The sequence below is a fragment of the Dunckerocampus dactyliophorus genome, chromosome 19, assembly GCF_027744805.1.
Source record: "Dunckerocampus dactyliophorus isolate RoL2022-P2 chromosome 19, RoL_Ddac_1.1, whole genome shotgun sequence".
NCBI classification, from domain to species: Eukaryota; Metazoa; Chordata; class Actinopteri; order Syngnathiformes; family Syngnathidae; genus Dunckerocampus; species Dunckerocampus dactyliophorus.
Genome location: NC_072837.1, coordinates 11012342 through 11036106, shown reverse-complemented (window position 1 = coordinate 11036106; position 23765 = coordinate 11012342). Strand labels below are relative to the sequence as shown.

Here is a 23765-nt window from a genome sequence, read left to right as displayed (position 1 = left end):
AGACAAACAACCATTCCCACTCACATTCATACCTATGGGCAATTTAAAGTCGACAATTTACCCAACATGCATGTTTTTGGAATGTGGGAGGAAGCAAGAGTACCCGGAGAAAACACACACACGCACGGGGAGAACATGCCAACTCCACACAGAGGTGCCCAAGCGGAGATTCGAACCTTACTCCTGACTGGGTGGCCAACATGCTAACCACTCGGACACCGTGCTTTCTAAATTAATTTTAATTTCAATTTGTTATAACTTTGCACGCATATTTGGCTTTGACTTCGTCTAAACTCACAATGTGGAAAAAAATATCAGGATATATATCGTATATCTTAGGTATACCTTTTGAGCGTTAAGTTGCTGTGTGATGAGTTTAGTGTTGTTTGTAAGATGACACCGTGAGTCAGTTATATTGAGAAATGACCTCCTGCAATTTCCAATGGTTTCACAAGCTTGTCGTGAGTTTTTTTCATAGCTCATGTTTGGCTCCTGAAAGAGCTGCTTGGTCCAGAATATACCATTTTATCCCGTGGACATGTGCGGCTTATAGTCCGGTGTGGCTTATATCTGTACAAATCTGTTTTTTTTCTTCTAAATTGAGTGGGTGTGGCTTATACACCAAATTTACAGTAACTTGTTAGCATATCTGCCTTGCGTTGAAAAAGTGGCCCTTGCATCCTTCCATTTTTCAGTATGTGGCCCTCAGTGGAAAAAAGTTGGGCACTCCTGGTATATGTAGTTGCACATATGGCAGGTTTTGCAAGGCCGCATTTATATTTTGCTCACTCACAGCTTTCACTTTGAGCTAAAACATCTGAGTCCTCGTACAGCACTAACTTCAGTATTCAGCAGCACTCTGTTGATGCCCTTTCACCCCGCAGGCTGCAATGATAGGCATGAAATTGGAGCCTTCTCTTTGCAATGGAGTTGATGAAATGCTCTCTGTGCATGAGTTGCAAAGACAGCTACCTCGGGGCTCATTCTAAACGCTTTCATACGCTTGGGTGAAGATGCGAGATGTGAAATGTATGTAACACTGCCGTCAGCTGGGGAATCTAGATGGAAGAACTGCTTGTTTAAAGCTTATTTATCCCCAAATAGTGCATCTGGAGAGTTAAGCTCAAAACACTTTTTCTCAGGAAAGTTCTGTTTAGATTTGCTAGTTAAAGGGATATTTCGGATTTTTTGACATGAAGTTGTATGATATCCCCATCAGGAGTGTAGTGCATCAACAGTGACTTTTCCCCCACTTAGTCCCGTGAGCCGAGTTCTGGTCGGTTTTCATTGTGGAGGAAAGTAGTTCCGGCTAGTTGCTGGGGTGTCTTAACTTTAGCGTTTTGCTCCTCAAAACAACATGTGTTCAAAAGAGTAATACATTTGCATCACAAAAACGTTGCCCGCAAAAAAGTCAGACCTCTCTGCGGCTTGTCCACCGTTGTGTATGTGTTCCGCAGTGTTCATGACACGATGCGAGAGAGTTAGCATCGCAGTGGTCTTCATCCTCTCATGTAAACACTGGAACACATACACAACAATGGACAAGCGGCAGCGCGCAGCGGTCAAACCAGCGTTCATTTATGAATTAAATAATGTGTGAAAAAGCGCGTTAGGGTGAGGGACCAATGTTCAAACTGCGATGTAGCGAGGGACGACTGTGTTTATATTTTCCGAAAAGAAGAACACGGCGAACCAGGACTTGATGAGATGGTTTGTTGACAAAAACGGGTTCCAATGTATCAAGGCATAACTAAATGAACTTCTTAAAGGTAGACTCTGAAAACTCTGATGAATGATGTCATCAGCCAGCCACTAGTTTCAAATCAGGGCCAATGTGTACAGCGCACGGGGGAAAACGCGGCTGAATTTCTGTCATTGAATTTCTGAAATGTGATCTCACACAGTCGAAGCGCATTTAGTTTATTCACAATACACAAAACTCGGTAGCTCAGGTCCAAGTCCTTTGTCGCGTCCAGTTCATGTACGTTCATCTGTGCTGTCTTACACGCACAAACCACGCAAACATCCTCCTTCGTACTGTATCTTGGCAAATGTGATCACAGTATGCAGGCCAGGCCCTGTGTGGCACCATCTCAGTCGATCACAATGACTACCGCACCAGCTGCTGCTGTTTATACACCCTATGTAGTCGATACAGTACACGATGGCAGCGTGTACATGTGTGTGTGTGTGTGGGGGGGGGGATTCAACATGAAGAAAGGATGAAGAGTAGAGGGATGGCTGTGAAGCATGATGGACGCAGCAAAAAAGGAGAGCGAGAAGGAATCAGGAACCTTTTTACTGAGACATCAAACAGCATGATGGAAACCTCAGGGGACGCCCAACCACTCCCACCCGCCCACCCATCCATCACTGCTACTCATCACCTAACTCCTCTCAATCCTCTAATCTGATTGGCTGGGTTTATATTTCATGTAGCCCAGAGTAAGAAATATGTTTGTACGTATTTATGTACGTCATACATACAAGTCAAAATGATCTACCTCTTTCTTTAAAACTTATAACATATAGAAAATCTAACCGGTAAACTTTGAGAATACTATTGTATATATGAATGATTAGCATTTCACATTTTCAAAGTTAACAGCTAATCAAAGTAGTTGATATCATCATTATATTCAATATGGCAATAAAGATTACACATACTTCCTCAACAGTTGTGTACATTACCTGAGTACTGGTAATATGTCAGTCAAAATAGCTACGTAACGTTCATTAGGAGACACAGTTCATGTATTATATCCAGTTAGCATTTGCTATCATTACCGATATACAAGAGCTGCAAAGGATTATCCAAAAGACAATGCAGCCGAAGTCAAGGCAACATATTAAAAAGGTTTCAGCAGTGGGTTCATTTTCCATTTCATCGTGAAATAATAGTTTTAGAAGCGGATGTGTAGAAAACACTGATTTCTGTAGTAGAGTTCATGACGCGAAGCAAAGCCATCAAACAATACACTTTTTTTTTCGACATAACTAGCCGCTACAAGTGAACAGATAACTTTTGTTGTAGATACAAGCATCTTACCGCTTGATCTGTAATCACAATAATAAAGATGAAAGTTGCATCTCCGTGTGTTGCTTGAAACGCCGCGGGGGAACAAGAGCGAATCAGGAGGGGAGCTTAATGTCAGCTGACTGATGTCATATGACAAAGTGACGTTTACGGGAATTTACCCAAACTACTTTGGCGATCTACCGGTAGTTCACGATCAACGTAATGGTGACCCCTGATGTAGCCAATAGCAGCCCGGAATTCTGGTGCCCATGAAAAAAAATCACATTGCCCCACTCCCGTTTTTACTTTTTAATAATTACCGATTTTCGGGGCCCTGGTAGTCCGGGGCACATGGAATTGTCCTAACTTTCCCCCTCTATATGGCACCTCTGGCCAACAGCACTCGTTGTAAATAAATGAAAACATTTACAGTTAATCCATGTGATCGGTATCGGCAGTGATCGGCCGATCTCACTCATGGATGATCGGTATGGAAGCATAAAAGTCGGACAGGAGCATTCCTAATTATCACCCATTTTCCGTATGTCTCTGGTAAAAGTCACAGGAAAATGTGCGAGCAATGGGTAGTTTCGGTTTTGGTTATGTTGACAACTGCTTATGCTGACGTCCGTCAGCCAGTCCGAGGGGCGGCCACTCTAATCGATTGGATTTGGCCCCTGGACTATTTCATACATATATTACGTCAGTGAAGGACATTTTACTGTAATTATCTGTCTTCATGGCATCCATAAGGACTTCTTGCTCTAAATATGAAATCAGATTGACTGCAGTCCAATGCAAGGTTAAATCGATACAGTACAGACCAATTCAATCTGGAAAATGTCCGCTGTTTCCACCGTGAGTCACGACCACTATTAATATTAATTTTATTACAGATCCCCCTGTGGCTGCTATTTTCCTGTCAAAGATGGGTTTCCCTTCCCCCCTTTTTCTCCTCTCATTATTATCCTCTTGGCTGCCTGGTTCCCTCGCGTCCCTGCCTCCCTCCCTCATCTCCGACGCCCTTCCTCCTCCAGTGTTCTCCACATCTGAGGACTTCCTTCCTGCTAACACTGTGTGGGACCAAAGCGTTGCTGTCATTTGCACATAAGCTCATTATTCTGACTGACCGAGATTTACACGGTTCCCACGTGAGGGATGGCACTAGAGGAGCCTGACTCTCCCACATACTGTACGGCTTCAACTTATACTGTACGCTATGCGTATATGCATTTTATGTACAGTGGTGTGAAAAAGTGTTTGTCCCCTTCCTGGTTTGTTGTTTTTTATTTTTTTATTGTTTGTCACACTTAAAAGTTTCAGATCATCAAACAAATTTAAAATATTAGTCAATGACAACACAAATAAATACAAAATGAGGTTTTTAAATGAAACTTTTGATTTTTAAAGGGGAAACAAAATCCAAATCTATATGGTCCTGTGTGAAAAAGTGATTGCCCCCTAAACCTAATAACTGGTTGGGCCACCCAACAAGTGCAATCAAGCGTTTGCGATAACTTGTAATGAGTCCCTTACAGGGATGTGGAGGAATTGTGGCCGACTCATCTTTGCAGAATTGTTGTAATTCGGCCACATTGGACGGTTTTGCAGAGTAGAGCGCCTTTTTAAGGTCATGCCACAGCATCTCAATAGGATTCAGGTCAGGACTTTGACTAGGCCACTCCAAAGTCTTCATTTTGTTTTACTTCAGCCATTCAGAGGTGGACTTGCTGGTGTGTTTGGGATCATTGTCCTGCTGCAGAACCCAAATTGGTTTCAGCTTGAGGTCACAAACAGATGTCCAGACATTCGCCGACAGGATTATTTGGTAGACGGCAGAATTCACGGTTCCATTTATCTCCGGGTCCTGGAGCAGCAAAACAGCACCGCACCATCACACTACCACCACCATATTTTACTGTTGGTATGATGTTCTTTTTCTGAAATGCAGCGTTACTTTTACGCCAGATGTAATGGGAAACACACCTTCCAAAAATGTTAACTTTTGTCTCGACTATTATCCCAAAGGTTTTGGGGATCATCAAGATGTTTTCTGGCAAAATTGAGACAAGCCTTAATGTTCTTTTTGTTCAGCAGTGGTTTGCCATGCAGGACGTTTTTGCCCACTGTCTTTGTTATGGTGAAGTGAACACTGACCATAACTGAGGCAAGTGAGGCCCAGTTCTTTTGATGTTGTTGTGGGGTCTTTTGTGACCTCTCGGATGAGTCGTTGCTGCGCTTTTGGGGTAATATTGGTTGGCCGGCCACTCCTGGGAAGGTTCACCACTGTTCGTGTTTTCGCCATTTGTGGATAATGGCTCTCACTGTGGTTCGCTGGAGTCCCAAAGCTTTAGAAATAGCTTTATAACCTTGCAAAATGCATTTTGTTTTCAGTTGTGTTGTCATTGACTAGTATTAAATTTGTTTGATGATCTGAAACATTTAAGTATGACTAACATGCAAAAAAATAAGAAATTAGAAGGGGGCAAACATTTTTTCACACCCCTGTATGTCCACAGACAGCATTTATTGATTTAAATCCATACGCAAATACAACAAAATCTCTATAGTCCAACGTCCCAATTAGAATTACAATTAGAATGCTTTTTCAAAGTTGTTCATTTTGCAATTTTATTTTTGTATATCCAAATTGATACAAATACTTTTTGTTTGATATAGCAAACAACTTTTTCTTTAGAGTACGGCCCTAATCACCATAATCACAGTGTTCTGATGCAGACCACATTTTTAAAAATTTGCTGCAGGCTGCAAATGGCCACCGGTTTTGATTGTTCATGGTTTTCTTGATGGAATTCCAAAGAGCACCAGCATTATGACTTCACCGTGAAAATCCATTGGTGTCTTAGGAAGTAAAGCTGTGAAAAAAAAAACAAACTCAAATTGAAAACTCTTGAAAGCTGCTCAAAAGAGGAACAACTTCAACAAATAAATCATTCAGTTCTGCTTTTTTCAGAACCGCTGTGTTTCCAATAAGCATTCATGTCAGTTGAAGGTCATATTAAATCAGTTTCATTGTACTTTAAATAACCGTCTTTGCTTAATTAGTCAACAAAATGACATTATTTTTCCTCATAGTAGTACAAGTTTATTCTCGTAAAATTGCGTTAGACTTGTTAGAACACAACTTTTTTCTCTTAATATTTTGACTTTATTCTCGTAAAATGACAGCCGTTTTTTCATTTGTGCTGTGTTTTTTTTTCCCAATTTTCCAACTACTTAAACTTTCTTCTTATAAATTTTCTTCTTGTTGTTATCACTTTATTCCGACAATATTTTGGCTTTATCCTCGTAACATTATCACTTTTCCCGCAACTTCTTTCTTTCGTTGTTGTTTTGTTTGTTTCTCATCATATCACAGCTTAAAAAAAGAACTTTAATATGAATAATTTAATATTTCAACTTCATGCTACTAAAATGAAGTTATTTTTTCCTCATCGTATTACGACGTTATTCTCGTAAAATGTCTCATTAGATTACAGGGGGGAGTTTTTCTCATTAGAGTAGAACATTTTTTTATATTTATTTATAATATTTATAATATAATATATTTATAATATATGATTATAAATATATTATATCAATATATAATATAAATTAAATAATAATATAAATATAAATATATTATAATTATTATATTATATATTATAATATAATTATAATTTTCTCATTAGATTACAACATTTTTTAATATTTATTTATAATATAATATATTTATAATATATAATTATAAATATATTATATAAATATATTATATAAATTAAATAATAATATAAATATAAATATATTATAATTATTATATTATATATTATACATTATAATATTATAATTATTATAATTATATTATAAATATAATTATATTATAATATATTATAATAATATAATATAATATTATTAATATTTATTCTTGGAAAATTACTGCTGATTTTTCAAATTTTGCTGTTGTTTTTTATGTATTCTTGTTCAATTCTATTTTTAGAATGCGCCACAGTCCAATAAAAAAACAGCGACCCGCCGTTTAGACACCCCTGGTATATATGCAGATATGAATGGCGTCTGTACCTCATAGCTGGCCATATGAAGTCACATCTGTCTGGTATTTTAACCACAACATCCGTACAATTTTGACATTACAATCAGTTGTTGCAAGTCTAAACGAACATAACACGGACCATACCTGGCAACCCTCTCGTTTTCACCCGGAAACTCCCATATTTCGCCCCTTTTTCCTGACGCCCTATTGTTTTAATAGGTCCCCGTATTTTAACTTTAAAGTGTTTTCTTTTTAAAGATAGCTATATCCAAGCACAGTGTTAGAAATACAAAACGCCATTACAGATGTAAAGGGGTACCATTCTGTTTTCTTCATAGAACATGTGTTTTTTTTGTGCAACATCTTTAAAATGAACATATTCACAGCTACAAGGGCAGTGCTGTGTGGTGTGCGTGTGCGTGTGTGTGACTTGAGTTCCATGTCTACATGGATGGTAAAATAAGGCTGTTGATCAGCTAGATCAGCTGTTGAACCAATGACCCTTCAGGATAAACTGACGCGTAAACAAGCACGCTCGCGCGCGAGTCGGCGCACGAGCACGCAGCATGCACCAAAGTGTGAGTTTCAGAGCGGGAGAGAGAGAAATGTCACATTGAGGTTAGGAGGGGGCCTCATTTCATTCTCGCACTGCATCCTCAAGGCAAACTGTCAGCACACACACACACACACACACACACACACACACACACACACACACACACGCACACACACGCACACATCAGCTCTCAATCTCGCGCCCTTGATGTCAGTCCAATATGATGAAAGGAGACAAAGGAAGCAGCAACGCGTAAATAAAACATACCAAACCACACCTGTTTACTATTAACATGCATTCCAAGAACTTCAAAATTACAACCATGGTCATAATAATGCAATCTGAAAAGTGAAAAAAATAATGTTCTCATAAGAATCAAACCAAATATGTTATTCGGTAAAAGGCCTGTCAGCTGCTCACCTTTCTCAGCAGGTTGCAAATTCTCTCGATGTTTCGCAGTCTCTCCCTCTGGAAGAGAAAATTGCAAAAAAACATGAGGAACAGTCACAAAAATGTCATTTGGATTGCCAGGAGATAAAATGTATAAATGCACAATAAAGTTAACTGTAAAACACACTTTTTACGAAGCAAAAAAAATCCTGCACATTGATTGAAAGTAAAAGTAAAAGTGTTCGATGCTAATTTACATGGGAAATTCCCTCGCCACTCCGAATTCTGCGGCTTCAGTCACGGTTTTTCAAAATAAATGAACTAATAAATTATTGCTGTTTTGTGGTTGACTACGGCATATTAATACCTGCATATTTAAGCACATTTTATCTTTTCTTGGCCTAAATGAAGCATTTTCAAGCATTAAAATGGCGAAATGAACGAAAAAACATCACTCCATCGTGATTCACCTTTCGCTGATTTTTTTTGGTGCAATTTTAGTTCTTGTATTTATTTTTCACAACGTAAAAAACATATTTAGAAGGTCTTAAACATGTTTTCTATGCTCTAACTACAAAAATATTCCACTTATAAATAGGGAATTCCACTTTGCGGAAATTCACTTATCACAGGCGGGTGTGGGACCAATTAACCATGATAAACGAGGGACCAGAGTACAATTTTTTTGTTGAATCACTGCATGTGCTTTGTGTCAGCTTGCTATAGTTCATGTATTTGCTAATTCTGTGCTAAAACTCGCTCCTGTTACTTCCGTCCTGTTACTTAAATGCTTAGGAAAAAATCCAAATGAAGTAAACACCCATTTTTAGTACAGGATTATGTTGTATAATTACAGTTTTGCACAATAAGCGTTCTCAAAAGCACATACTACGTGTCTTTGAACGGTTTGTCTTCCTTAGGGCCGGTGTAACCTGTTCTGAGATGGTTCTAGCATCGTTTACATGCCAAAGAATATAGCATGACGTGCGTATGTGGCAAGAGGCTGAGAGGATTTGAGGCCGTATCGCCCATTCCTACCACCCACATCACTGAACCGTACATTTCCGGTGGCTCAAATACAGTATGTTATTAAATATCATTCAATCCGCCACTTCTGTAAGTGAAAAGGGAACGCTGGAGCGATATAGAATTCCAATAAAACAGAGTGAAAGCTCATCACTCCACATCAAGAGTCGCCGCACCATTTAGTCGTTGTGAGAGGCGACAGCAAGTGACTGGCGGAGACTTGAGAAAAACACAGCACCTCTATATTAATAATGTGTTGGCTTCTCAGCTCGGATAATAACGCGTAAAAAGCTTCGGCAGCACAAACTGGCGCTCGCCAAACTGCTGACTCGAGCAGCCACTATTGCGCTTAAGCTTTTAAAGTCCTCATCAAAAATTCAACAAATTCCCAGAGCGTCACATTCCGAGTTTTTCCAGCAGCGTTGGAAAGAATGAGGGTGTACAACTTTGGCTTCTTGAGAGCTGAATATTTCTGTTTGTGTCCAAGTTGTGGTTCTTGTGAGTATTTGATGACTTTATCATCGCTCCTTTAGCTAACGGACTTTCACTATCAGTGTTGTTCTGCTCCCCGCTAACGATTGGTCTGTCCTTGCTAGCTCAGCAGATAGATAACAGGTTTTCGAGAGACTTCAGTTCAGTTTTAGAGCTGTAACTGATAAAGATGAGCATACAGTACAGAAATAAAGCACGTCGATTATGACTTACAGAAAATACAAGTCATTTCTTTGTGACATTCAACATAAACAAATGTGTTAGCTCGCTGCTAATTTACATGGGAAATCCCATAGAGTGCTCCCACGCCAATTCGCGGTTTGCATTTCACGACTTCACTCTATCACGGTTTTCCAAAACTAGAGAACCACTCGGAGAGCGCAGATAGTTCCCCCCATATTGTGATTCGCACCAAAATAATAATCCTACATTTTTTGGATCGGGCTTTGATATCGGTCCTATCTTGCACTGTTTAAAACATTCCTGTGTCACCCCTAAAATTTTATTAATTCTTCCATATCCCATTTCCGACCATTCCTGAAAATGTTATCGAAATCCAATCGGAACTTTTGAAGTTATTTTGAACACAAACAAACAGATAAACGCTGGCAAATCCATAACCTCCGTGCTGTGCTTGCGGTTTGCGACACGCTTGGCGGAAGTAATAAATGCATTAATAAATGGCCGCTGTTTTGTGGTTGACTGCAGTCTATTATTAGTCAAAAATATGCATATTTAAGCAAATTTTTACCGTTTCTTGGCCTAAATTATGTATTTTCTAGCATAAAATTGACTAAAATACAAATATAAGGCATTCAGAAGACACACTCAAAGATGTTTTGATGATATGTAGTATGTTACACTGGTCACTAGGTGTCAGTAATGTGACATTGATGAGACAATGGCATTGTGTATATGTGTGCTTCATCCAGCTGCCTATAGTTCTTGAATCCAGTTTACCACGCTTACCATGCTTGAGTGTGAATGGTTGTTTGTCTATATGTGCCCTGCGATTGGCCGGCGACCAGTCTAGGGTCTACCCTGCCTGTTGCCCAAAGTCAGCTGGGACAGGCTCCAGCATACCCCCGCGACCCTAATGAGGAGAAGCGGCATAGAAAATGGATGGATGTCTACTATATTGGGTAATAGGAGTGTAGAGGTGACTATAGGGGTGTTATTTCATGTCCAAAGGGGCTCTAATAATGTTAAAAAGCATATTTTGAAGTTCGTAAACAGGTTTTCTCTATGGTCCAACTCTGAAAATATTCCATTTATAAATAAGTAATCCTACTTCACGGAAATTCACTTATCACAGCCCTGTCTGGAACCAACCAACTGCAATAAATGAGGGATTACTGAATACACGCTTCCACTTAAACAGACAATGCATAATAAGTAGGGGTGTCAGGAGATCATGCAAGATTAAAATGTGACGCTCTTACTCGTTTTAGAGAAAAACTGTCTGTGAAGTACGGCATCGCTACTGTGAATGATAACACACATAATATAGAAGTGGCAGTGCGCGAGGCAGGATTGGAAGCACACATTCAGTGCTTTATGCACACTATAAATCTTGCAATAACCTGCACGTGGCTTTCCCAGCGTCACTCGCTCATGACGTGTGACTGTTTTTTCCCATCGGAGTTGAACAGCTGCGACTGCGTTCATGTCCAGAAGCTGTAGTAATTCTACATTTGATCAAACTTACTTGAGATTTGCCAGATCAAAACATGATCGCTGCATAAGACTTCTCTCAAAACATGTTATCGTAGAGTCGAATTCGGACGTACTTCCTGCTTCCGCACTCTAAGACATGAGTGCGATTCACTCCCTCTCACTACGATGTCTTTGAGCGTTTGTGAAAGGGACACTTCATTGTACGCCGCCGTATTATTGCAACTTTGCTGACTTTGCGGCTTATTTCGAGTCATTCGGTATGTTTCCATTGTCCAAGGTGTCGATCATTAACAACTTGGGGGAAGAAAGACGCAAACATACCAGCGAGTGAGCGTGCGTGACTTTGTGGGTTATTTTTTTAAATTTCTATTTAAAAATAAATGGTTCTAACTTGTTGTCATTGATAATTCATAAGGCACAATCGCATGCAGTCATTGCCTTTTTATTGTATTGGATTCTTATTGTGCAACGTCTACAACTTATCTTCATGGCAATCTGAAAGCTTTAAAGTCTTGTTTCAATTGCGGTACAAGCCAAACAAGTCGTACATCTGATTCTAGCGAGGATAACGCTAATATTCTCCAGGAAATGTATTTGAGGCAGATTTAAAGTTTGCGTGTTTGTGTGTGTGTGTGTGTGTGTGTGTGTGTGTCGACAAGACTATCAAGCCTTCAACTGCTTCTGTCGTTCATTTATCCAAAACGTCACACGGGACTTTACCTCATTCCAGACTTAAAGAATGAGACGTGGGAGTGGGTACGATTACAAAGTCTTTCATGCTGCCTTTTTCATTATTTTAAACAAGTATAACTGGAAGTCATTTCAGGGGAAGGAATTTTGCCCCGGACGTCTTATGTACTGTGGAAAAAAAGAGAATCTGTGATTTGGGAAGAGGAACTGCGGGGAAAAAATGAACTGCAGATTCATTTAGTGCGTATAAGATATTCTGACCCTCCCTCTGTCCTCAATGTAACCTCTTCCACTGTAAACATGAAGGAGCTTCACATTGGAATAAAAAAAATGTATATTTTTATGTTATTTCGCTCTTCAAAAATGGACAGTTTTTGTGCAAAAAAAAAATCGCATTCACCCTAAGCCCATAATAACTTATGTACATAACTTGTTCATAAAAGTAGCCTACATATACTGTTGAGGTCAAAATGAAGGAAATTTTCAACTTTTCTCTAAAATTGATTCAAAACTTAAAACAACCACTTCTGGTAATTTGTAATTAAGTTGGCACATGTCTCTTGAGGGATGTTTGAACATTTTTCCATGGCATTTTTTTCAGGATCATCCAAATTGCTCGTCCTCGGAGTACGGACCCTCACGTTCTCCATCGGACTGAGATCTGGGCTATGAGAGAGCCACTCGAGAATCTTCATTTTGGTGTCTTTAAAAAACCTCTGGATCAACTTTGATGTCGTCGTCTTGTTGGAAGACCCTGCAACAACCGAACCCGAGACTGGCAGCAGAGTTTGTGATGTTGTTCTTGAAAATATCAACATCATTTTCTTTTTCCATGGTCCCATGCACCTCAATAAGGCCTACTGTGCCTGAAGCAGCAAAACATTATTAGCATTATGCTCCCACCACCATGCTTCACTGTGGGAACAGCATTTTTAGAGTTGAAGGCCTCACCGTTCCTTCGCCAAACAAAAGCAGCATCCATATACCAAAACAGCTCAAGTTAGGTATCATGGTATCAAGTTAGGTGAGAGCAATGGGGGTCTTCTTGCAAGATGGCCATGAAGAGCCCTCCTAACAGTCCTATGGAAACATCAAGTCCAGTGGAACGCAGTTCAGTGATTTAAAACATTTTGGTGGTTAAGTGATACGAACCATGTTTTTTGGAGTCACTTAAATAAGATTTGTTGTTAACTGACAGTGTTTTCAAAGCACACACCCATTTTGACCAGCGGTTTTCATCAAATCTTTATTAAAAAATGTTAAACTAGGTACTTTCACTCTGTAAAGTGGCAGAATTGGCGTGGATTACATGTATTGTCTCAAAGGCAATTTATACTGTCTGTTATTATTATGTTATTTTGTTTCTGCGATGAGCCATGCTCCACAGATGGCCTCTGGGACACACTTTGGACACCCATAAATGGCTTCTTGGAGGGCATCCACTGTCTGGACTTGATGTCCATTTTTGTAAACTTCTCTGGAAGATGTACTTTGTCAAGCGGGCATTGTGAAAAGCCAGTCATTACCACACAGACGAGGGCCTTCAGTCATGAGGGATCCCTCCTGCAACATCTCCACATAGCCGGCTGCCATTTGACGCCCCTGCACAACTTGAAGCTCCATTGTTCCGCTGAAGGACAAAACAGCCTAGATCATGATGGCGCCCCCTCGACTGTGCTGTGTGGAACACATCTCAGTTGAAATCTTCTTGTCATGCCAGTTTTGTTGGAAGCCATCAGGACCGTCATGGTTATATTTTTTCTCATCAGTGAATAAAACTTCTTCCACCTTTCAATGTCCCATGTTTGGTTCTCTCATGCAAATTACAAACAGGCAATTTTGTGGCGTTGATGGAGACGAGGCCTGTGCAGACGTTTTTTCTTCTTAAAACCCTCCTCTCACCGATGTCGTCTGATGGTTGTTGCACTGCACTCGGCACCAGTAACAACCTTCATGTGGGCCAAGGAACATAGCCAATCGGATCCTCCGGCTCAGATCCGGTGAAATTTTTTGGGGTCTACCACTTTTTTGTTCCATAACCGTCAGGATTTTTGAAGAACTTTTAATTGACTGTCTTACTGCGTCCAACCTCGGCAGCAACGGCGCACTGCGAGACGCCTTGCTTATGCAGCTCAACAATTCGACTGCTTTCAATGCGAGAAAGCGTTTTTGCCTTTGCCATCAATTGAATCCACTTTTTTGATTTTGGCTTTTAAAGGCTGTGCTCTTAAGCTTTTGATCAGCTGATGAACAGCCTATTTCACTTTAATGCTTGTTTTTTGTCTCACTCCAATTCTTCTTTTTGCATTTTGAAGCTCTACTTAGAACCTCCTTAAGATCCAACAATGCAAAACGTAAATTCTTGCAACTGGTCAACCGGCGCATGGTACTATTAACGTGAGATGAGCTTCAGCAGTAGTAAGTGCAGTCATATGCATGACGTATGGAGCTGGGAAGGAAATGCAAACCTACCGCATGGAGTGGATTGCCTTGATCGATTGGCACCTTGAAGTCAGCCTGGAGCTCATCAAAGGCTGTTATCTGAGAAGTGAAAAACAAACATTTGTCACCGTGTAATCACTGAATGATTGAAGAGGGTAAGAGGGATGAGTTGATCCCAAATAAAAATAAAACTCAATCCATCAGATTTCCATTGTTTCTACTGTTCAGGATCGCGGGGAAGCCAGAGTCTATCCCAGCTGACTTTGAGCATGAGGTAGGGTTAAACCCTTGACTGATCCATTGTCAATCACAGAGCTAGGAAGTGATTCGTTGAAAAAAATGAAGTAGAACAGTTTGCAGCCAAACGTACCATGCAATTTTGTCAACGCTCTCAACGTTATCTCAAGGTACTTCACACATAACAAAAACCAACTCACCCCCAAATTAGCTAGCATTTTGCTGCATTTTTTGCATTTTATGCCATCCCCCAGCCAGGGTGAGTTGATGTTGACTTGTTTTCAGCGGGTAGCAAAACTATACTGCGACACAAGCTGTACACTGACGACTCTGAAGTATATCACAGTATCACAAGGCACATATACAGACACCATTCACGCTAGGGCTGCAGACGAACACTGAAAAAAAAAATCTAAATTCACGCAAACATTTGATCTAATTTCTAATTTGCTTTGATTTTTCCCAATATTACCAAATGAACTGCATCACAAACAAAACATTGCCAATTCAATGAAGGATTCACGCTGTACTATCATTGGCATGACGACCGACTCTCCCATGCCAGCCAGGGCGAGTTGGCTCCATTACCCTGGTTACACCTGCAGATGGCTCAGCCTTTCAGGAGGAGCATTAATTTACTTTTCATTTGTATTCATTGTGTGCATGAACGTACCGTTCAATGTGTGAGTGTGCCATGTTTTTACTTGATAGATCATTTTCAGTCTTTCTATGCATTTCTATCAAGAAAGTCCCTCATCAACTGTCCTTCCACGACCTCTCATGAAGAGCGGCAGAAAGATCATTGCAAGTTTCTTTCTTCTTTCTTTGAGGAGTCACAGTCTCTGTGTGTGAAAAAAAAATCGCAATCTCAATTCTAAGCCAAAAAGAATCCCAGAATCATGCAGCCGCAATGGAGGCAATGAAAAGCTCCCTCGAAGCAAGAAACCTCAAACAGAACCTAGATTCAGTGTGGGTTTGCCGTCTGAGTTGAGTTGGAAAGACTGAGTGGCAGCATCGAGAGCCGATGGAGGGAACATAAACATATATACAGGACTGACTTTTTATCACTTGTGTCAGTCCGTGAGTTGTGTGCATCTGTAAGATGTGATAACAATATGAGTGCAGTATGTATCGGGATGCGCATGTGTGTAACAATAAAAGAAAAATCTATATTATGCACAAGATGTGCATAGACACACGTGCCAAGTGTGTTTTACTTTGGACGTGACTAATGTGTTATCTTCAGAGACACAGCAGAGCTTCACTCCAATCCGGGTTATTTCCCTTGGCTCCACACTGACAGGCAGCTCTTTACATGTTATTTCCCAGTGGATCCAAACTGTGATCCTGGGCCATTGCCTCACTCTGTTACAGTGTTAGCTTCCCCCAGGCTGTCTTCATGGCTGATGAGATTACATATGAACTGTTATCACGACTGCTTTAAAGATATGCATATTGAGAGATACATCCATTTTTTAATGTATGTTAGCTCATACTTCAATCTTAGTCGACCCCACTTCTTGGTTTTCCTTAATTCTAATCCCAGTTGTACAATACCCCTTGTTTATGCCTCTTCGGCCATTATCCAAGAGCAGTTGCTTTACCAACTCCCTTTTGTTGAGCATTTGCTGGACAGTCAACTTTCATTCCTTTAGTCCTTCAACCAGTTTATTTTGAAGGACTTGTGGTACTTCGACAGGTTGTTCTTTGGCTTCTCTTGATGTGTATGAGCAGCGACTTTACTGAGTCCATCCTTGATCTCTAAGGACCTATTGGCTTCTCTCTTCACCGACAGTTTGCAATGTGGACTAGGGATGCTCCGATCAGGGTTTTATGCTGCCGATTCCGATACCGATCATCCACAACTGAAATTCGCCAATACCGATACCAATACCGATACGAATCACATGGATGAATTGAGTGCTATTTGCCAGGGATGCCGTATGAAGGAGAAAAGTCAGGACAATTCCAATGTCCCTTGACTGCCAGGGGACCCAAACAAATAGATAATTACTAATAAAATTAGTAATTCATTAATAAAGGGGGGAGCTATTTTTTTTCATGTGACCCAGAATTCCTGGCTGCACCCTTGCTATTGGTTATATGATATGAAAAAAGGAACCATAAAATCACCGTAATTTAGACAAAAGCATGTTTTACTTACTTTTTCAAGAGAACATATATCACTCGTGAAACTTATAGAGGATGAGATGCCTTCTTTAAGGAGATTTCGGATGTCAGAGTACATTGGTGGAGCTCTAGCAGGACTTCCGGGTAAATGAGAGAGCACTCGGCAAACCCGGTGTCATCCATCGCTGAGAAAGGCTGGTCATCTCGTCCGATGAATTCAATTATTTTTCAGGTTATTAGCTTAGCCTTCTGACTATCTTCAAATGCTGGAGTAAAGCTTTTTAACGTTCTACCTCCGCAAGATAGTTTTTGTGGCATGTGTTGGCAGTTAAGTTCCACACGGCAGCATTATTGTTTTTGTTTTAAAGGAAAGTGGGAGGACGACGTTGCCCAAGACATTAGTTAGGGCAAGACACTACACGGCATGAAAAGGATCGCTGCAGACTGCAATAACCACAGATTGGCTTTTGTGATCGCTGTTGAAAGGCATTTATTGGCATATTCAAATGACACGATTTTTCAAGGAAATCGCCCAACGCTGATCGGTGGCTGATCGATCGGAGCATCCCTAATGTGAACATCTCCCAATCTCATGCTCCGTCCTTCCCTTATTTCCAATCTGAGGTACTTAAACTCCTCCACCTGAGGCAGAACCAGAAGGGTGCAATCTAGCCCCCTTCATTTAAGAACCGTTGCCCAAAATTAAAAGTGCTGAGTCTCATACAGACAGGTTTGAACTCAGCTGCAGAGGACCGCACCAGATGCTGAAGTTCATAGCTCGATGAAGCCAGAACTACATGATGAACTCCAAAAAACTCTCCAAAACACCCTCTCCTTGTGTGGCAGCTTATCAAATGAAACTACAGTACAGTTGGTTCCTTATTTATAATTGGAATATTTTCGTAGTTAGAGCATAGGAAACCTATTTACGGCCTTCTAAATACAGTTTTAAACATTATTAGATCCCTCTAGACATGAAATAACACCCCTATAGCCACCTTCACACTCCTATTCCCCAATATAGTAGACATAATAACAGGAAATAAGACATATTAGACATAAATACGACCTACCATAGACTCACATGTTAGCACTGGGAAGGTTTATGACTTTTATTACTGCATTTTATGTCCTTCATGTGTTCTGTGGACAGTGTGAGTGACAAGCAAAATTTGAGCTGCAGAGCAGATGACCAGAACCAACTCAGCTCAGTGGGTGATTTATGCAGAAGGACCACTGTCAATGCCACTGAATTTCTGTAAGCAGGGTTTTTTTTTCTTCTTCTGTGAATGTTGTTTTATTATAACACTTTGAAGTCATGGTTGGCTGGCAGCCCAAACTAATTTGGCTGGCGCCTCCTCTTCTTTTGGCACATCAGAATGTGCACCAACAGTATGTTTCGACATGGAGATGGAGCGAGACAGTTGTGGTCCAATGCGTTGTGCTTTAGTGTGTGGATGCAAATGTGCATTTATCTCCTCTCACTTTTAGTGGGTTGAAACAAGTATCCATCAAACACTGGTAAAAACGGGCATTCTAGGCATTCATATGGAAATAACAGATTTTCTTTCAAATGAATAGCAATCACGGCAACTGCCACAGTAATATGGAGAAAGTCTGCATAAATTATTCAGCCTTTTCGCAATTATTTATTGGGATTTTCGAACCCACTCCATATATATTTTTTCCAACATCCATTGACACATCAGTTTGAACTCAGTAATGCTGCTGCAAATACCAATTCTAATACGCACACTGCAAACTGAGAATGAAACGATGCAGCACTGAATACATGTAATCAGTTTCCGAGCATTTGTCAACCAGACTGCTCTAAAGTTGGATACATTCCACGTCAATGAGGAGCGCTACATTTATATTGAGCAAAAATGCAGATACATAAGAATAGGTCATACAGTCGACCCCCACAATCTGTCCAAATCAACCAACTCCTGTCACGGTGTGCTGTATTCTTTTTATTACTAAAAAGTACCGGCTGAAGTTGACATCGACATACGTGGTCAACCATACATCCATTTTCTTCAGCTTAGCCACGTCCGTAGGGAAGTTCAGACTTCCTGGTCTCCGCTCACCTCTTCCAGTTCCACCAGGGACACACTGAGGTGTTCCCAGGCCAGCTGTGAGACATAATCCCTCCAGTGGCTCTAGACTGAGCTCCTCCCAAATGACCAAACTCCTCACCCTGTTTCTTAGGGTGAATCCATCCACCCTATGGAGGAAACTCATTTTGTCTGCTTGTATCTGCAAACTTCTTCCTTCAGTCACGACTTAAAGCTCATGACCAAAGGTAAGGGTGGGAACAGCTTTGGCTTCCGGCTCAGCTCTCTCTTTACCACAGCAGTCCGTTACAGCGGACGCATTACTACAGATGCTGCACTCGGTCTCACGCTCCGACCTTCCCTCGTTCGTGAACAAGACCATGAGATACTTGAACTCGGCGAGACCTCACTCCCAAACCAAAGGGTGCAATCCATCCTTTTCTGGCTGAGAACCATGGCCTCAGATTTGAAGGTGCTGAGTCTCTTCCCAGAAGCTTCACACTCTGCGAACCGCCCCGATAAATACTGAAGGTCGCAGCCTGATGAGGTCCTAAGGACATCCTCAATGCCTTGGCGGCACCTAGAAATTCTGCACATACAAGGTGTGAACAGAATTGGTGACAAAAGATTGGCGAAGGCAGACGTTCACCAGGAATAGGCTTGACTTACTGCTGGCAATGCGAACCATGCCCTTGCTCTGCTTGTACAAGGACAAAGACTTGGTCAACCAACATTTGAAAAATATGGAGAATCGGTGAGTTTATGTCAACACGCGTTGTAGTATTGTTAACTTCATTATCAAAATTCCACTGTAAAAATGACTGACAATGTCCAACAAAGGTTTGTTGGGATTTAACTCAATTTGAATTAATTACCCAAAGAGTCTTGCTCAGGAAGTTATCACTTGCTTCAAATTGGTTTAAACAGCACGGGAAACTAAACAAATTAAGTCACAGAGCTTTTTGCTTCGTTTTATAGCATTTCCCTAATCCTTACGAGGATTTAGGAAGGAACATCCAAATCTGCTGCAGACTTCCCAGAGGTCAATGGCCGCCCATGAGCTGGGAGTTGGCTTCTGTTTTAATTGCTCACACACTCCCTTCAGGGCCTGTATCTGTGCAGAACACCTTGGCAGAGGCAGACAGCTGGAGAAGCCAGTTTCCCTGATGTTGATAAATAGTGTTGGCACAGTTAACCCTTTACTTCACTCAGAGGAAATCAAAGGAAACAAATCTGTTCCTTGCAGATTTCTCCTATGAGTCTGAGTCAGACTTTCTGTGAGGCAAAAGGGAAAACTAGGAAGCACTTATGAGACAGAATATCAATACTACATACACTATTACACGTGCATCTATGTGTGAAACACAACTGAAGCAAGAAACAGACTTTAAAATACATTTTAAATAATAATCTGGTGGAAGAACCAAAGACAAAATCTTATTATATCAAGGTGTAACGGCTGACGCCTCTGCCTTTCATGGCAGAAGGCCTGGGTTCGATTCCCAGCATCCAGAAGGGCATCTGGCGTAAAAACGAAGCCAAAACCACTCATGTGATTGACTTGCTGTGGCGCCCCCTGACAGGGAAAAGCTGAAAGGAGGTGTAGGGGGTAGCATTTAACAAGCTACCGTAATAATTGAATCAATCAGCTGTCCGCCTCTCATCAAACGTTATGAATATCTTTACGTAAATGTTTCCCACAGTAGCAGTGAGTATGTGAACAGCTGGAGACTTTTCAAACGTGGCCGGTGAAAGAAAATGTACTACTGTATGTTCAGCGCTGAAAATCTTGCAATAACATTCCTGGCTACTTAGAAAGTACTATCTCCATCCAAAAGGGGGCTTCTTTCTGCCCCAAAAAATAACCAGGAACTTCATTTCGGCAACAGTTCTGCGGTCCAAACAGGCAAAGAGTACTGTTAGGGTTAAGGTTCCTTGTTCGCGGTGAAGCTCCTGCGGTGCAGAAGGGGCTATATACAGGGGATCGTCTCAAATTTACGATTCAGCATTCACAGCCCTGCAAATCACACATTTTTGGTCAAAATAATGTTTTTTTTCTCCAAATATAGGATTGTTTTTCCCCATTCTAGGTCAGTAATAATTTAGAAATACTCAGTACTCATCCCTCGTTTATCACTGTTAATCAGTTCCAGACCCGACCATGAATTTCCGCAAAGTGGGATTCCTTATTTAGAAATGAAATATTTTGGCAGTTAGTGCAAAGAAAACCTTTTTACAACCTTCTAAATACGTTTTTAACATTATTAGAGCCCTCTAGTCATTAAAATAACACCCCTATAGTCACCTTTACACTCCTATCACCCAATATAGTTGACATAATAAGAGTAAGTAGGCCATTTAAGACATAAATAAGACTTGTTCTCATGTGTGTTGCTGTAAATGTGTTCCCAACCGGACCTTATAGAGAGGCGGACAGGAAGTGACCTTAGGGGTTCAGAGCTGAGTTTCAGCTTTGCGTGAGTAACTGCTGCAAAAGTAGCCCGTGTTTTTATTAGGGATTATTGGGCCTGTTGTGAGATAATTAAAACCAGCAATAAAAGCCTGTTGTTCGGGCGGTCAGGTCTGGTGCTCGTCTGTTACTCCCAACATTACGGTAACATTACTGCAGTGAACTGTGTGTTAAAAATTGACGGTGACATTGACACACAACAGTTTTTTTTAACCAAACCAAACCAGACCTGCCAAAAGCAACCATAGTCTTGCTTACAACACCTGCACCTCAACTATACCAGTCTACTGATTGTATCCACTTCTTTACCACTGAGGAGATTTTACCAATGTTGTCACACGCAGGAAAATCAATGCAAATCCGGTTGAGTGCGATTTTTTTAGCCTTGAGAAATGGTGACACATTTCATGAATTGTGACATTCACACCTATGGACAACTTAGAGTCTGTGATGAAGATGAAAAGTGCAGAAGACAATTAAATGCATCGTGCACAGGTTTATAGCTGAATGAAGATATTGTCCTCTTGTTGAAATGAGCATCCATCCTATGAATATTCAAATGTCAACACCTGGATTGTCAGTCAGTTCAACAAGATGAAAAAATAGACGTGAGAGGAGGCGGAAGGATGGGGATCACCCATATAATCCCCCAGTGTGTGCATTGTGCAATGAAACAATGGGAACGGCGGAGTCAGGATGATGGATGAGGAGCCAGCGGGGGTTAATGAACACGTGGATCAATGCTGAGCCAAGCCAGTTATGCACTGAACGCCACCTCCATTAACCCCCTTGCCTGGTGCCAGAAACCCTGTTGACTGTTTGCTTCATTGAGTGTACAATCAGTTGTAGCACCTATGTATTTCTTCCCACTTGATGTCTTACTGTAGGTGCCTTCTACACACGTTTTAGTTGCTTTTAGTGCTTGGCAGAAACTCCCACTGTAGTTTTAGTCCTGTAATTTATGGATATACGTCTATGTTGCACTCAACATTCATAAACATTAGGCCAGGGGTGCCCAAACTTTTTCCAGTGGGGGCCACATAATGAAAAATGAAAGGATGCAAGGGCCACGTTGATATTTTGTAAAGCAACACATGTGGATATGCTAAGAAGTTATGTATAGTTCAAGAAAAAATGTCATCTGAGCTTTGTGATATAGGTGAAAAAGCCTATTGTCACTATGAACCTCACTCTCTTTTTGCAGTTTTTTGAAATGTCTCAAATTTATACATTTTCTCTTTAAATAATCCTTGTATTTATTCCCACAATATTTTGACTTTATTCCTATAATATTAAAACTTGAATGACAATTTTTCCTCATAATTTTTCCACGAAAAATAACAGCTGTTTTTTTTCATTTCTGTTATTGTTTTTTCCCCCCAACCATTTCAACTTTCTTCTTTCTTCTTATCAATTTTCTTCTTGTAATTATGACTTTATTTCCATGATATTTTGACTTTATTCTCGTAACATTCTAACTTTTTCCAGAACCTAATTTTCCAAAAATGACACCTTCATCTGTTGTTTCCTTTGTTTTTCGGAATATTACGACTTAAAAACATAACGTCTCTCTTTTTTGGCTTATATTTTGACTATATTCTTGGAAAATTCCTACGGGTTTTTTAAAAATTTTGCTGCTGATGTATTGTTTTTTTAGTGTTTTCTTGTTAAATGATATTTTTAGAATGCCACGGGCCTATAAAAAAACAGCCGCAGGCCACCAATGGCCCCCAGGCCGCACTTTGGACATCACACAATATAAGGCTTCTGTGGTTGTCCACATAACCGAAACCAAAAATCATTGCTTGCACATTTACTTGTGAATTTCACCAGAGATGTAAGGAGAATGTGCGAGAATAATTTAATAATAATACATTTTTCAACTCACAGCAGTTGGTTGACGTGGTTTTCCTCCACTTGTACTTATTTTTATTTACATTCTTGTGTTTTCATATGATATTTTATGCACTTACCTAACATCTGCTGCTGTTGTACGTCTTGACTACAATGGGTACACGTTGTTAGTTGCTGTGTTAGAATCCAACCTAATACTGTCACATCTTTGAGCACGTTAAAGGATCTTCTCCTATGAAAGCGACAGTAATAACTAAGCAACACTGTGTTTTTTTGTTCTCTCTATTTATTACTGTTTCATGGAATTCTTTGTGTTTTATTACTGTATCACAAAACCATAGCTATTTGAATTCAAAATTATTTGTGCCTTTTCCTTTACAGACTTCAAATAAGATGGAAGAGCTGATGAAGATGCATCGGGATGCATCTTGTGTTTACGAGTGTCTGGCAATTCATGCAGCCGTCAGCCCTGTACTGTACTGTACTGTACAGTACAACAAAAGTCAATAATAGACAACAACCTATTTGTACGTCCTAAGGAAGCTGGGCTAACAACAAATAGGTTTCTGGTATGGCTCCAGGTGGTATCCAGGATAGTGTTCACACTATCTGGCCTTCTCCATCATGGTCCCTGCATAGTGAGTTATACTGGATGTGGTAATTATTTTTGACAC

At 40.4% G+C, this 23765-nt stretch overlaps 1 protein-coding gene across 8 annotated transcripts in view; it reads right to left on the bottom strand.

Moving 5' to 3' along the window:
• Positions 1-23765, bottom strand: part of cnih3 (cornichon family AMPA receptor auxiliary protein 3) — a 78216-nt gene that overhangs the window by 36828 nt on the left and 17623 nt on the right. For all 8 annotated transcript variants that reach the window (XR_008566920.1, XR_008566921.1, XM_054761559.1 and 5 more), the window contains exons 2-3: positions 14374-14442; positions 8047-8094 (exon numbers count right to left, since the gene is read on the bottom strand). Coding sequence is in view for 6 of the 8 variants with exons in the window: in XM_054761559.1 (XP_054617534.1) it covers positions 8047-8094; positions 14374-14442 (117 nt within the window). In the remaining 2 variants the exon portion in view is untranslated. The remainder of the gene's footprint in view (positions 1-8046; positions 8095-14373; positions 14443-23765) is intronic.